Source organism: Melospiza georgiana, chromosome 1 (genome assembly GCF_028018845.1).
Source record: "Melospiza georgiana isolate bMelGeo1 chromosome 1, bMelGeo1.pri, whole genome shotgun sequence".
Classification (NCBI taxonomy): domain Eukaryota; kingdom Metazoa; phylum Chordata; class Aves; order Passeriformes; family Passerellidae; genus Melospiza; species Melospiza georgiana.
The window spans coordinates 70,279,931-70,296,215 of NC_080430.1; the positions used below are offsets into that span (position 1 = coordinate 70,279,931).

The window sequence follows — 16,285 nt, forward strand, 5'->3', positions numbered from 1 at the left end:
AAGGAAGTCTTCTGCACTGATTTTAAGAGAAAATGGACCCTACTTTTAAATTTCTGTTCCACCTTTTTTCTTTTTTTTAAAGATGTGGACAGGAAGGAATGCTTAGTTATATTTTCTCTTTGCTTTGCATTCTGTATCTTCATGATGGTGCATTAAAGTAACTGTGTGATCTGCAGCAATCCCAGGAGCAGCAGTAATGTTGCTAGAAGTAAAATGTTCTAAGGATATTATCAAGACAATTTCTGCAGGGACAATTAATATCCCTTATCACACCAGCTTATATAACAGGGAAAATTATGTACAGATTGAGAACAAAACTGCTAAGACGAGTTTAACACCATCATGTTAATTGATTTTTCAGTTTGAGGGGAAATGGTGTTTGTTACTGTCATGCCAGGAGAGGAGACCTTAGCAATGGAAAATGCAGCATTTTCCCCTTTTGTTATGGGACAAGGACATCTATATTGCCCATGGAATGTCGAGGTGGATGTGGAAGTGCTCCCTAGGATGCTTCCCAGCAGATGAAAGGGTAACCAGAGGAACATGGCCACAGTTTGTTACTACAAGGAAGTGTGAATAGAAAACAGAGTACATGTGCCTCATATTAGCCATAATGTGAGGGACAATTGACCTGTTTAGGAGGAGAGAGTAAATGCATGAAAATTCCCCAGTGTTATGCAGAGCCTGACAAAATCTGATCCTTGGGAGGCAAGTGGAGGTGATGACGCTGCTTGAATATAAATGAAACACAGTCCTGCTCCCCAGAACCTTGGAGGAATTATCCCGCTCATTTCTTCTATCATTGTAATATCACAAAACTGAGTGAGCAGGAGGTTTCCCAAATTGCTGAGGATTTAACTCCAAGAAAAGCAGATCAGATGGTGGGTTGGTTGGTTGGTTGGTTGGTGGTTTTTAATGGCATTTTAAACCAAATCCAACTACATGGTCCATGGCTAGCACTCACTGATCTTCCTGGCTTGAATGGCTGCTCTGGGGAGTAGCTCGGCAGAGCTTTGTCTGTAAGCTCCTTAAAGAACAAGTCTGAGTGGGGCCTTTTTTACAGTCCATCACTGCTCTCAATATATGGGCTAAAGTGTGTAAAAAAAGGGTATAAAGCTAATTGTCCACATCTTCACCATCTTTCCACTTTCCTCCATGAAAAAAAAAATTGACGCTGATCAAGTAAATTGCTGGTTTTCAGTCTTACACATTTTATTATTTTTAGATGAACACAGCACCAGAGGTACCTGCTTGCTTCTGTTTTGACAGAATTAATTATATTAATTATATTATAATTATATTAATTATAATAGCCAAGGTTAAAAGATTTAGACAACTTCCTTCCTTCTCTTCTGCAGTCAACACTATTTAAGAAAGACAAAACAGTGACTGAAAAGAAAAATATTTTGATTCATCTTAAAGACACAAACCAATATCAAAAGTCTGTGACACACATTTGTTTAGATTTGATTTAATGAAACTCTAAGTATTTTAATAATGTTTTTTAACTCAGAAAATCCAGCATTTAAGATTGTTCTTCCATTGTGAAAAAAGTATATGCAAGAAGCAGCTGGGCTTCACAAAAAGAGATACTGTACATAATGTGAAGATCCGACTTTTCTTTCCAAACTCAGTCATTTTATACCAAATCAAATTTCACCAGTCCCAGGAAGTATTTGAGAGATCCTTCTGTATTCCAACTTATTACCACAAGTTGCCTCAAGGCAATCCTTTCCTCTTTACTATATGCTGTAACTGTCTTGAAGTATGCAGAAACTGAATTGCTGTAAAACTGCATTACCCTGTCACGGGTTTGAAATCCTTAGGAAAATTGTGATAGCTTTACACTTTAAATTATTTAAAGTATTTAAAGTTTAAAAGGTCTTTTTTTTTTACAATTGAAAGAAATCCCATACCAAATTACTCATGAAACTGTAACAAAGACTATAAAAAATGTCAGCATTAACAGACAATTAGTACATACACACATATATTAGTATATACTAATTGTCTCATTTAAAGATAGGGAAATTCTGTATGTTACAACACAGACTACTGGACTTCTAAGTGGGTTTTTAAATGTAGCTCAGTGTCTTCAGGGAGTTCTCTCAAATACACATACTCTCTAATAGGACAGCCAATATCTATAACTAAGGGTGGGTTAAAATTAATTGCCTGACACATGAACCAAACTGGCTGAACAGTGATGCAAATCCTTCTGTGCTGCACTGAGCTACACTCCTGCCAGAATCCATAAAATACTGACTTAACACTGAATGTGCAGCCATGAATCTTGACTCTCTTGACCCTTCCCCAGCATATTTTTTCCTCAATTCTCTTCCCATCCATTTGTATCCCCAGCAGAAAGCATAAATTGTATTAGCATATAGAAGCTCACAAAATGCCCAACACACCCCACAAAAACAGCCCTCCCCGCCAAAAAAAATCAAATCAAACAAACAAATCAAACCCTCCACATGCTGGTTTGAATGGAGCTGAATTTTCCTGCCTGACCCTCTGGGATTATTGATCAGAGGCTTGAACTTTTCACCCCTTTAGTAGCGCAGGCTTGCAGTGCTGACCGCCGCAGTGCGAGGCTCGTGTGCCCGCAGGGGCTCCCGCTCGCGGCTGTGATAACCACTGACATTAATCATATCGCTCCTTCCCCATTAGCGCCGGCGTGCTCAGAAGGCTACTGCGATTACACCGCCTTTTTTTTTTTTTGATTCGCAATAATCCAATCAATCTGATTTACACGGGCAGCGCAGCATCCAGCCCGTTAGCTGCTCCCGAGGCGCGGCTTCCCCTCGGTGCGGGGCACAAAGCTGCGAGCAGCAGCGGTGTCCCGGTGTCCCTGCAGCACACGGGCACTCGGAAAGATCGTGCCCTGAAACAAGGGGGGCTGAGTCCGCCCAACGAGCCACAAGCGCTGCACACAGCGACTGCGCTGGCTGCAGAAGAAGCAACTACCCAGAAAGTTGCTCGGTGCCATTTCAAATTAAATTGGAAGCCACGAAGCCAGGGGACGGGCAAAAGAAACACTGCAGGAGGGCGGAAGGCCGGAATTTCGTGCACGCTTTGTGCGAGGTATACACGGTACAGAAGGAGGTGAGACAGCCCAGCCGAGGCCGGGCCGCGCTCCGTGGCTCCTGTGCGGGGCCGGCCCATCCACGCAGAGCGTCCCGAGAGGGCCCCGGCAGTGCAGCCCCCGTGCCTGGCCCAGCCTGCGGGGCTACTCGGGAGGCAGGGAACGCTGGCCTTGGAAGGGACAGCAAAGCTCATCCAGCTCCATCCCCTCTACACACCTTCCACTACAACAGGCTGCTCAAAGCTCTGTCCAACCTGGCTTTGAACACTCCCAAGGATGGGGCATCCACAGCTTCTCTGGGCAACCTGTTCCAGTGCCTTAGCACCCTCACAGTAAAGAATTTTATCTTAATATCTAATCTAACCCTACGCTCTTTCAGTTTGAAGCCATTGCCCCTTGCCCTGTCACTCCAGGCTCTTGGAAAATGTCCCTCTCCAGCTCCCTCCGGGCACTGAACCACCGCCGTGCTTAAACCACCGCGCACCCAGCGGATGCACACCCAGCCCGTGCGGGGGCGGTGTCCGATCCGTGCCGGGGCTGCTCAGAGCCCGCAGGGACCGAGAGCCCCGAGCGGCCACCGGCGCTGGGTCGGGCACCGGAGACAGCGACAGCAGCGGCATCGCAACCACCACAGCGGAAGCGCCGCCGGAGCCGGCGGACGTGACCTCACGGCACGGCCCCTTCCCGGCCCTCCCCGCCGCGCGTGGCGGCTCCCGGCCGGCGGCAAAGGAGGAGGAGGAGGAGGAGAGGAAGAGGAAGGCGGGCGGGATCCGGGATGCTGCCGGCGCAGCTCGGGCGCGCGCCACGGCACCTGCTGGTGTGCGAGCGCGGCCACGCGCGCCACCCGCGCTCGCGGCACGCGGCGCACGTGCGGGACCACGCCTACAGCTGCCGCGTGAGTGGCGCGAGCGCGGGGCCCGGGCCTCGGCGGGACCCCCTCAGGGAGGCGGGAAGGGAAGGGAAGGGAAGGGAAGGGAAGGGAAGGGAAGGGAAGGGAAGGGAAGGGAAGGGAAGGGTCGGAGCTGCCCACGCCGCCCGTCCCGGGCGTTCTGCCCGTCGGCCGCTCCAGGGCAGCGTTGCCGGTGCCCCGCACGCGCCGGACTCTGTGTTCTGTGGGGGCTCCTCCGTCCTTGCCTGCGCGCCTCATTTTTGGGAGAGGAAAAAAAAAAAAAAAGCAAATTCGCCCCGTTTTTTGTTCGTGGTCTCGGTCAGCATGGGAGAAACTAACTCCTTCCTTCCTCCAGGAGCGAGGGAGCGGGCGGGCAGAAGGAGCAGAGGTGGTGCCAGTTTAAGGATCTCTCTAAACACAGGCTCAGGGTCCGGTTTAGAAAGGAGACGTCGTTTACTCCGGCAGGGCGCAAGGCGGAGGTTTCCACAAGTCAAGCACACCAGCTATCAAAACTTCTCACTGTTTATACATTTTAGCAAACAAGGAAATTAGAGTTCATTGGCTACAAGTTACATAGTTCTCTTATTAATTGGTATTTTGTCTTCTGTTGGTTGATGAGTCTCTCATGCTATTTAATCCACATGCTCAGTCTTTCTCTGCTTAGGAGTCAGGGGGTTTCTGCGGTCGGTGGCCGTGTTCTCCACCTGCCGCAATTGCCTTTTATCCTCTCAGAGCTGATTCAGCAGAGTTGCTGGGTTTATTAAGTTTCTTACTTCTTTTGGGAGCTCTGCCAAATGTCTTTGTGGCCCCTGAATGCTGTGTTCTTTCTGCCTGCTGTCAGTGGTACATGCTTCTCCCCGAGCTTTGTTAAGCTCACCCTAGGTCTGAGATCACTGAAACACGTCCAGCCCTAAACGTTAACAAAGAGACCTGGACTTCACTTAAAGCTTGTTAGCTGTGCTCTTGTTTCATGGATTAAATCTCCCTTCTTGTTGATTAGGCTTGAAAGTGTACAAAGGCCAAACATCAAAGAACATCCTTCCTTAAGAAGATTTGTAGTATTCCACATTTTGCAGCAATCAGGCAGGACCCTGTCTCATAACCCCCTTCTCATACCCTGTAACTCTCTGGGCTAATTGTTAGCTGTTTCTGACTTCTGAGACATTTTTAGCAGCTAATCAGAAACTTTCTACCGGTGTGGAAGGCAGCTTGTTTGTCAGTCCTTACTTGTCTTGAACACGTGTGCTAAGGGAGATACACACCTGTTCTCCAAGAGCTTTGGGAAAGCAGTTTTTTGAGGAGCAGTGGGGGGAGCAAGGAAAGAGACCTTTGTGCTGCCTGGGAAGCTTCATACTTGCCATGTGTTACTTGCCAAATATTACCTTGTTTTCCCTGGTCTGCCAGACTTCAGGGTTCTCTTGGTCTTTGGAAAATATATGGGGAAGCTTTTAAGCAAAAGGTAGATTGAAGATTCTACTTTGGTCTTTGCTTTTCCACTAAGATTACAGAAATGCTTAGGCTACATTTTCAGTTACAGCTGCTTCAACAAGTGCTCCAGCAAGGGCTGAAGGAGGTGTCCCATTGCGACACCAAGATAAAATGTGTAATGATGTGAAACGAGATCTTCTGTTAACTCATGCTGTGTAAGATCACATCTTTACATAATACATCAAATGCTATTGTATAGTTAAAAAAAAGGGAAAAAAAACCCCACAAAACAAGAAACCAAACCCCAAACCACCAAATAATGTATTTAGTGTACCTAGAGACTGTGAAAATTGATACATTTTGAAGACAGTAGCCTGATATTACTTTTTTTTCCATCTCATTTTGACATAACATACTGATACATCTTTGAAAAGTAGAGGTTTTCTTTTCTATTTCCTGTTGTTTTGTTTGGTTGGGGTTTTATTCAGGACGGGTTTTAGGATAGGATTTACATTACAAATATGTTCCTAATAGGTGTCTGTTTTGATCCCGGAATGTGGGCTGCTACCTGAAGTGCTGAAAAGCGCAATTGCAGATTTTGGAGAGTACTACCTGGTGAGGAATTTACCCATTCATGAATTGATCGCTCATGAATTCATTGATGCTTTCGTGAAGAAAGGTAAGGAGGAAATCTGAACAGAACGAACGCGGCCATAATGTACTTTTTTTATAGCACAGCAGAATTTTAATAGTCTTATTAGTATTTATTCTGAAAAGTGTTTTAAAGGAAGGAAAGGAAAAGTACTAAGCAAATTCTTCATGAATTTGTTCATATGCTTTTTTCTGCTTTGTCATGTGTGACAACGTTTGTTTGCGCCCACTGGGTCCAAAACTCCTGTGATTTTTCCTTGTAAATTTCTCTCTATTCCACCTCAATTCTGAAAGCCAGCTATCGAGAGGGCTTCCATGTATCCTCACACCTGTTTCTGCTACACCTCACTTTTATGCAGATTCTTGTAGAAATCTTTCTTTTCCCTCTCTTGTTCCTTCATACTTCAACACAGAGCTGTGCTGAGCTGTGTTCCACAGCAGGCCAGAGAAAAATATGAATATGCTTCCTTATTTTTTATATTTCACTGAGAGAGCTGTGACAGCTCATCCTTACCCAGTAAGAGCAAAGAGGATGCAAAGAAAGACACAGCCTCTGCCCACCCACCTTTTCTTTGTGTGAACTGGTAATAAAAATACGTCTGGGAAACAATTGTGTTTTCCATTTGATGACTGGGGAGAGTCACAGGTGGAAGGAAAGAAAATGTTTTCATATAGGGGCATATTATGAACATTATCCCTATTATAGGCCCTTTAAAATATTGCCAGAACAGGGTTTATAAAATTAATAACAATGCCATTTTGCTTGAGAAGGTGGAAGAAAGTTATTGGATGAAAACACAAGAGTGATTCAGATAGTGTTTGTTTGTCATGTTTGGTTGTCTTGCAGTGAATTGTTTATCTTGCCATGTCTGTCTTTACAGGCTGTGTAATCTCATGTTTTTCTGCTTTACTGTTAAAGGTTCATGCTACGCACTTACCTATAAGACAAAAATTGATCAAGATAATACTGCAGCTCTGCTACCAAATGGTAAGGGAGACTTGTTTTGGTTTCAGTAACTCATGTCAATTGTGGTCTGGGTTGTTTCTGGTTGTTTCTTTTTATTTGGAATGATGTCAGCTGGAAAATAATGCTTACTGTACTGCCAACTTTGTTAGAAATACGTGTGAATTGGAAAAAATACTAATTTTAGCTCTTTTTTTTCATTCATGCTATTAAATTATTTATTTCATCTGAAGGAAGTTAAAAAACAATAAAAGAACTTCACTTATGTATAGTCACATTGTCAATGCTTCAACCATAATTGCAATTGCTACATAATTGCTTTGCAATCTTTACAAAGATTGCAATCTTTGTAAAAACATTGCATTCCAACTTCGTGTTTCCTACTGGTCTTGAAGAATTTGTACCAAAAATGAAAGTTATCGGCACTGCTCAGGAACACTTATAAAATTTGAAGTGTTTGTTCTCATGACACCCCACCTTGGGTACTTCATTCAGCTCTGGGTCCCCAGCCAGGAAGGACACGGACCTGCTGGAACAGGTCCAGAGGAGGTCACAAAGATGCTCACAGAGCTGGATCACCTCTCCTAAGAAAACAGGCTGAGAGAGCTGGGGTTGTTTAGCATGGAGAAGAGAAAACTCTGGGAGAATCAGAGCACCTGCCTGTACCTAAAGGGAAGAGAACCACAGAGGAAATTTTTCGCTGGTCATGTAGTTGTAGGATGTGGGGGAATGGATTGAAACTGGAGGAGGGAAGGTTTCAACTGGATATTAGGAAAGAAGTCCTTACTGTGAGGGTAGTGAGGCCCTGGAACAGGTTGCTCATAGAAGTTGTGGGTGCCCCATCCCTGGAAGTGTTCAAGACCAGGCTGGATGGGGCTTTGGGCAACCTGGAAGGTGTGTCTGCCCATGGTAGAGGGGATGGATTTGGATGATCTTCACTGTCCCTTCCAACCCAAACCGTTTAATGATTCTGCTGAGAATTATGTAACATGTTAAAAGTCCGTTTCAATTGCATCACAGTTTTATGAGAAGACATAAAATGTCCCACATCTCAGGTGAGAAAATGAAGCTATTTTGACCTTCAATTACATAGTCTTCTTTCTGTTTAACAGTACATAGGATATAATAGAAATACAAACTGATCTATCTGCCTTCCAGCCTAAGAAGCTGTAATATGACAGGTGCCCATGAGGGCATGAGTAAATTCAGATTGTTCAGAAGAATTCTTTTATATGTCTGTTAGCACAGTCCTGGCAAAATGGATACTTGATAGTGATGTAGTTTGTGTGATACAAATGTTACAAGCTGTGCACAATTATTGCAGGGGCAGTGTTGCAGTTCCTGGTGATGTCACTGTCTGAACTCTTCCTCTGCAGCGTTACTTGTTTGTGTTCTGTGCTGTTCCTTGTGCAGTGGAGCCCAAGGACTGTGCTGGAGAGAGCTGCTGTGTGAAGCTCTGTACCAAGCAGCAGCAGCCAGATCTAGGTTATGAGCACAGAAGCAGAGTTGTTCCAGCACGGATCAGCTCATCGCTAGCAGGCGTAGTTTACTCAGTGTGAGTAGTCCCACTGGACATGGAGGAACTGCTTTTGTTTATTTAGTTGAGCAGTGCATGTTGAGCATGAATGTTTACTAAATCAGGCCCTTGTGCAATGTAGTGCTCAGCTAACGACACAGCAAGTGCTAGAGGATGAGTGGAGGAAAGATGGAGACAATGAACTGAGTAGTACAGTAAAAAAGCTATGACTATCTCAGGAATAATATTATGCTTTTCTTACTCTAGTTCACAAGACCTCTTTGATAAAAAAGAATAATTGAGTTATAACCTTTTTTTTTTAAGGATTAATCTGGTAATCCATTTAACTGGAACTAAGGAGTCTGCATTACATTAGTAATACCATTGATCCAAAGCTAGCGTTGTAAAAGGTGTACAGTTCTCAAAAGACTTCAAAGAGAACCAAGTAGAAGACTATTTATATTAAAACTTGGTTTGTTTATAGGTAAACTAATTCTGTCAGTGGATAAGGACACTTACGAGGAACTTGGACTGCAAGGTCGCCCTTCTCGGTATTCAGGCAGAAAAGTCATGCGATACAGTAAGTATTTATTTAAACGGGGCATGTTTAAGAAGCACCTTGTTGGCTGTTGAAACCTCCCTTTCACTACAATTAGTTGTTGTCTAGGTTATATTTTTCCAGATGCAAATACAAGGACTGCCTGAAGAGAGAAAGTACTTTTTCTCCAAGTAGTAAAGCAGCTTTAAGGACACAAACACATCACCTTTTCAGTACTCTATAAAAATTTTAATTTCAAGGGTTCTCATTGTGCTCTTTGTACTGCAGTGATGTAGTACTTAAGAATTTTTGCATACTCTGCATGGTGTCTATATCTTCTGATATAAGTTAGAAAATTTTAAACTGATTAAGGAGGTGTTTAAAATGTGTACACTGTACAAAATCAGTGAAAAGCCTCACACAAGGCTGCATGCTTAAAAGGCAGAATTGTTCTATGTTTCACACATCTAAAATGGTAATCTCTATGTACCAAGTACTTGAAAAACATAATTTTTGACAGCTGCAGAGGAGACATCTTGAGTGTGAATTTTATTAATTTGTCTTTTTAGGAAATAAAAAAACCCAAACATGAACACTGTGCCATCTCAAATGAATTGGAACTTGCAGCAGTTGATTGGTATAGTTACATAAAAACTTTAGGAGGGGAAACTTGTTACCTCTAGTAAGTATTTTGGCAAAATGGGACATAATTTTACCATTCTGATCATCAAAATATATAATGAAATTTCCATTTGAAAAATAAATATAAATTATGCATGGGACAATTCACCTAGGAAAAAACCAACCTATTGAAAAAGTGTTATTCTGTATACATGACAGACTTGTTGTTAGAAATTATAGGGGTTTTTTTACTGCTAGTAGCTTGCCTGATTAGCAACATATTTTTAAGGCACTGTTCAGGGACTTCTGTCAATGCCATTTCAAGAGGAATCTGTCCCTCTAGTCATGAGGAAGCAGTTCCAGATTATATCAAAATAAGGCCTGCAGGAGGTGAATATTTATTTAAGTAATGGGGAGTCATATTTGCATAATCAAATAGTTTGTAAAGGTTCTGCAAATGTAAAGAGGAAGTTTAATGTTCTTTGGTTTCTTTGTGCTCTTCTAATTTAATAATAATTTCTTTTTTACTTGGGTACCAATAGCTATTGTGTATTTTCTGTAGTTATCACTGTTGACTTGACTGATGCTGGCTTTCACCCTGAGAGCAAGAAACATAACAGAGTGCTTTGGGCCTTGAAAGAAAAGAAACCTTTAGAATTTGACTTCCTACTGGCTTGGTATAATACAGGTAAATAAGAACCAAAAGCAAAACTAAAACGCAGCTGACATGAAGTCCAAATATTTTTAGTTTACTGGGTTTTTTTTCTAGTGATTGTACAAATGCATTTTCAGTGGAGGAAAAAGTTGGATTAAAAAGTGTATGGGTGGGATTTTTTGTTTGTTTTGTTTATTTGTTTGGGGTGGGGAGGGTGTTACTTCCTGTACACAGAACATCTCAGTTCAGGGGCACAACAGTGATTCATAGGAGATATATTAGTTGCTTCATTTCCTTTCTCTGTGTTGCCCAGGCCTTGTGGCAAAACTGCCTGTTTGATGGTGCTGCCTCTTGTTTATAAATTTGTGACATACGTAACCATTATCAATATTCTTTTTTTGGTTTGTATTTTTTTTTATTAATACACATAAGTTATGTATCTAGTTACATACTTAGGATGAGGAGCTCTGATTTCCTCAGTAGAGGACATGTACAGATTCCCTGTTTACATCACGTGCCATGTGCCCAAATACAGAGTGCTGTTTGATCACTTTATTCTCAAGCTTGTTTGAGATTGGAGCCAAGTAAAAGGTTGCTATAAGAAATTGTACTGTTTCAAATAATCTTCTGCTATTTGTTTATCTACTGTTTTCCAATTACACTGTTTTTTCTTCTGGACTCAAGTATTTTTCCTCCTCTGAGGGAATTTTTTTTAAGTCCCCAGTTGTTTATATTACCTCAGAGCAGGCTATATGTAGGGATATGTAGCATTTGCATAGAACTGATGAAAACTGCAAGTGTCATGGTTTTCTTCATCACAGATGTGTAGCTTTTTGGTGTTGTTTTGCTTTGAGTCTCCACACTAGGGAGAAAGGGTATTAGAAAGGTTGCTGAGAATGCTTTCCCATCTCCTCTTTGTATTATTCATTTTTCCTGGCTCTTTAAGGTCAAGTCTGAGCCTTGGAAGGAGTTAACTCATCTGAGAAACAGAAGCTGTTTACAAGCTCCTTTAGGAGTGTCCCATGTTTCACTTTATTCCTTCATGCTTCCCCTCCCCCTTTCTAAATACTAATCATATGACAAGGATGCTTCCTTGTTTGTCATACAGAAATTGTTTAAAGGCTTGCAATTCCCGTCCTTGTAATCTTCAGGAAAGAGTCACAGTGAAGGCTTTTGCTACCATAAATGGTGACATAAATCCAACTGAGGTGGCAGATCTTCATGCTCAGCTTGCTTGGATTTATTGACCCTGGACAGAGAGCAAAATGCCTCTAGGGCCACTATTTTTCATATGTTTGCTGCTGCCCGTGCTAACAGCATTCAGGAAGAATAGCAATTTTTTTTCCCCTCACTTTCTTACATCCCCAAAGCAGGTCAGGTCAATCATTTCCTGAATATGGAGTTAAATTTGAATGCCTTTCTGTGCAAGAATCTTGTGCTCATAACACACAAAAGACTATTAGTTCCTTAGTACTGACAAAAATAAAACTTTTATGGGTTTTTATTAATAGATATGAGACATTGTGTAGATTCTGCTGTAAGGGAAAAAATGGGCTGTGTTTTGTCAAGAGAATGTGTGTCCTCTGTGAACGTTCTGCTTTCAGCCTTCCTGCTGATATCTGGTGTTTCTTGCTATGGCCAGCACTGCAGGATTTTTGGTTTTCATACCCAGTTTTCCTCCAATGTGGTTTTGGCACCAAGAAGAACAGGAAAAGGAAATATGGAGCATCTCATGTCTTTAATGACAGAGGCAATACAATCTTTTTTCTATTGCTGTAATTTCTATCACAATTTTACGTGTTTATTGGATGAAATTCAGTGGCCTCTGGAAAGCTTTGATGGTGTGCCTGGTTGCTGTTAACATAGAAGGCTGTGCTGTAGCTAGAGGAATTCTTCTGTTAGGGTCTGACTGTAGTCTTTGAGATTTCCTGCATTTAAGGCTCTAGCTGAGGCTCCCACGTGCAGCAGACATGAAAAATGCATGATTTTCTATATTTTACTAGGAATTCTAGGGCAAAATTATGCATTATTTGAACCTGTTAGGCTGACAAGTGCTAATAGAATGTAAGGGAGATCATCTCTTCTGGCACTCCTCAGACTTACATATGTCTTTATAAAAATACTAAATTAAGAAGAATTCAGTGACTGTCTTTGTCACTGTGCCCTTTGGAACAACCTTTTTTTGAAGAATTACTCAAAAAAAGAGCTTAACTCTCCTTTTTCTACTCCCCCAAATGATTGTCTTTGATGATGTAAATATGGCTGATAGACTTTAGGCAGTCCATATTTTCTGACCCTGTTCTTGAATTTCTGCTGTTTACACATGCCTTTTCTGTGGTATCTAAATATTCCTCTGCACTTTAGACTTTTCATGAGTAAGGCATTATTTCTTGGTCTCCTAGACACCCATTGTTACTTCTTGGAAATAGCACATATTATCTGGAATTTGAAATTTAGGAGAATTTATTTAATGTCAATTACCTCCCTGCTTCAAAAGCAAGTTGGTGATATCTCTGAATTTAAAATATGCCACCTTAGGTTAGTTTTTCAGTCTAGGTACTGGTCCAAAACAGGTACCTGCTGTTTTGGATCTCTTACTAGTGCTTTCCCACAAGGCCATCAAGGTACATTTAATTCTTACAGCTGTACTACAGTGAAGAGGTATCAGGGAGAGGGGAGCAGGGGTGAATTTATTCTTCTAGTAAAGCGATATTGGTGATGTATTTTGATTTCTTTACCCTCTCCTCTTTCTTCTCTCTTCAGTCCTTATGCTCCAGATTATTCTGAAATTTCTCTTGACATTATTGATAAATCTGTTCTTAAACCTCTAATCACATGTTCACTTTTCCATTATTCAGGGAAAATGCTGTTCTGAGGTGACATTCCTGCTCCATTTTATCTGTTCCTTTTCAGGAACACTCTGAGTTCATCTTTTTAACAAGCTCATTTTATTACTCATGCAGTTAATTCTGCTTGAATTTTGTATTGGCATATCAACACTTTGTAGTGAAATAGCAAATTTACTGAGCTGTATTAAGTTGCTGAATCTTGCACTAACTTTTATTTCCAAGAGGATAAGGAAGCTGAAGATTCTAAGGTTCTGCCATGGATTAAAAGCACACAAGCAGTTTCACACTGCGTTTTTTGTTTATATACAAATGTTTCACGTATTCACTGCTTCTTTTGTTTAGTAGTTTCATAACAGCTGTTTGTGGTACTGTGTTGTTAAGGTGCAGAGGGATCAACATTGATGTCATACTTTTCAAAAAACCAGATACAGGCCCTGAAGCCAAAAATAACATTCAGCACCTTAAGGGACTTGCAGTGTCCAGTGTTACAAAGTAATGATCTACAAGGAAAGCCAGAGGAGTCCTGCAGTACAGAGGAGCTCTTTGAATGGCTGGGGGCTGTCTTGAATCAAGTTAGCTTGTAAGTACTTGAATTTGTTTGATCTTTTAAAATGTTTTAAGTAAGGAAAACCACAATTTATTTTAAGAAATAGTCAAATAAAAATTAAGACAGACACTGTCTAATAAGTGAGAGTCTTTTATGTTAACTTTAATGTAAGTTAAATGTTTAAATGTTTATGTAAGTCTTAAATGATTTTATCTGTGTTTTTAGGGGTACCCATATGTACTGGGTTGGGCTGGGATAGAGTTAATTTTCTTCACAGTAGCTGGTGTGGTGCTGTGCTTTGATCTGTGATTAAGAATGTTGGTAACAGGGCATGTTTCGGTTATTGTTGGGTAGGGCTTGCACAGTCTCTCCTTTCTGTCTCCTCTGTGCACTCCTTCTGTCTCTCCTATGGCCCTGCCAGTAAGGAGGCTGGGAGAGAAGCCAGCCAGCACAGCAGACCCCAGCTGAACAGAGGGACATCCCACATCATGGGATATGGTGACATGCTCAGCAGCAAAAGCTGGGGCAAGGATGGGTAGGAAATGTTCCAAGTTCCAGCTTTGTCTTCCCAAGTCAGTTAGAAGCCCTGCCTTCCTGGAGATGGCTGCGGTCTGCTTGCCCATGGGAAGCAGTAAATGAGTTCCTTTGCATGCTTTGCTTTGTGTGGAACTTTTCCTCTGCTTATTAAATTGTCGTTATCTTAACCCATGTATTTTCTCTCATTACCCTTTCGGTTCCAGGTGGGAGTGGGTGAGGGAGCAGCTGTGTGGTGTTTGGGTGCTTACAGGGTTAAGCCACAGCACCATGAGATCTTTTGTATTGGTTGCTTGGTCATTAATTACTTGGCATTGATTTAGATGATATACATAGATCCTACTTGTTTGGTACAGGTTCTGATTACTAAGACATCCTTTAGAATATTTGAAGCATATTTATTTCAGTTACTTCATTGTTTTTTCTTCCAGAGACAACAAATCCTCCAGCTTCTTATCAACCTATTGCTGTCCTGAGCCCAACACAGTGGTGGAAAAAGCTTTTTTGTGCACAATCACAGGCTTTATAATTCCTGAGAAGATTATTCAGTTATTGGAGCAGCTGTGGTAAGGATTGACAGAAACACATTACTATAGCACTAAAACACTTCTTATTTGAAATCACTTTTAAGTACTTTGCAGTTGTAAATAAATAGCAAAATACTTAAATATAGACTTCTGTTTTAATTGGGAAATTAACTGGAAGCTTGACATCAGTATAAAATGCAATAGACAATTTTGAATGCCTTGAATTTGAAAAAGCCATGTAGTCATGACTTTGGTTTTCATCTGAATTTTTAAGAAACTGGCTGTATGGTACTCCTACATTTTTAGAATGCGGAGTGGATAGTATCTGGCTTTGATTGTTCATAATCTATTTCCTCTCTGGTGGCAAAAGTATTTGTGTCAAGCATAGCCTTAGACTACTTCCTCCAATGTCTTTTTTCTTCCCTGATAGCAATTGTTCTCATTAAATTTTCAATTTTCTGAAAGACAGTGCATGCTGTAGGAAAGTCAGAACTGCTACTTTGCAACTTAGAACTTGCTGCAACTTGCAGATTTGCTATGTATAAAACTACGATAGGAGTAATAGATAGTCAATCTTACTTTGTTCCCTAATGTGTTCTGAATATTTTCTTTCAAGTTTATTTATTATGGACTAAACTTTTTAACTGTTAATAATTTTTCACTGAAGTGTGTCTTTGATTGTTTTACTTTATAGTGTAGACTTGAATGTGCTGCCTATTCCATTTATAATCACTGATTATCTTGTCTTCTTGCTTGCAGTTGCTATTTTGGTGAGCCAAAACTGGCGCACTGGCTGACCTTAACTGTGCATGGCTTTGCAGACAGCCCTGTTTCCTGGAGAGAAAGTGAGCATGGTTTCCACAAAGGAGGAGAGAACTTGTACAACTTTGTCATTTTTAGAAATCTGGACTACTGGCTTCACATGGCTGTAGGAACTCATGATGATTGTCCTCCATAAAGCTATGTCCACAGAAGAAGTTCTCTAATAATCCCTTCTTACTGACAGAAAACTAATAAAATATTTTTTGTACAGGTAGTTATGTAACAGATTAAGTACTAAGAGTCTGATCATGTTTTTTGTAGCCAATGGAAGGAATGGATTTTTGTTTCTTCACTGTCATACAATGCCATCTGAAAAACTTCACAGCTTTTAGGAAAAGTTAAGTTTTTGAGACTTTTTCTCAGGAATCCTCTTTTCCAGGAGCAAATTTAGAATTTAAAAGTTAGCTTTACAGATTGCTAGCTAAAATTTTTGTCAGGAAAGCTCATTTTGGGATTAAGTGTTTTATTTCTTTACATGAAAGGTCTGCAAATCCTTCATATCCCTGTTAAAGGTATTTCAGACTACATGCTAGCAAAGAACCCAAAGGGGTGGATGTGTTCTTCTTGATTTGGTAGGGGGTAGGAGAATAAAGGTGAGGAGAAGGTGTGTAGCACTGGGAGAGGCACCCATTAAATGTGGAAAAAGTGAAAGCTTA

The 16,285-nt window shown here is 41.2% G+C and overlaps 1 protein-coding gene across 1 annotated transcript; it reads left to right on the plus strand.

Moving 5' to 3' along the window:
• Nucleotides 1-3,863: 3,863 nt before the first annotated feature.
• RPP40 (ribonuclease P/MRP subunit p40) lies at nucleotides 3,864-15,860 on the plus strand. The gene is made up of 8 exons (XM_058025858.1): nucleotides 3,864-3,983; nucleotides 5,940-6,084; nucleotides 6,976-7,044; nucleotides 9,021-9,116; nucleotides 10,258-10,383; nucleotides 13,581-13,779; nucleotides 14,712-14,846; nucleotides 15,567-15,860. Exons 1-8 carry the CDS (start codon nucleotides 3,864-3,866, stop codon nucleotides 15,763-15,765), a joined length of 1,089 nt encoding a protein of 362 aa, XP_057881841.1. The 3' UTR covers nucleotides 15,766-15,860.
• The last annotated feature ends 425 nt before the right edge of the window (nucleotides 15,861-16,285 follow it).

Excerpts from the sequence above, each read along its gene's own strand:
- RPP40 (XM_058025858.1), top strand. The coding sequence starts at position 3,864 with ATGCTGCCGGCGCAGCTCGGGCGCGCGCCACGGCACCTGCTGGTGTGC. Across the intron at positions 3,984-5,939 it reads ACCACGCCTACAGCTGCCGC|GTGTCTGTTTTGATCCCGGA; the intron begins GTGAGTGGCGCG and ends TGTTCCTAATAG. Across the intron at positions 13,780-14,711 it reads GTCTTGAATCAAGTTAGCTT|AGACAACAAATCCTCCAGCT; the intron begins GTAAGTACTTGA and ends TTTTTCTTCCAG.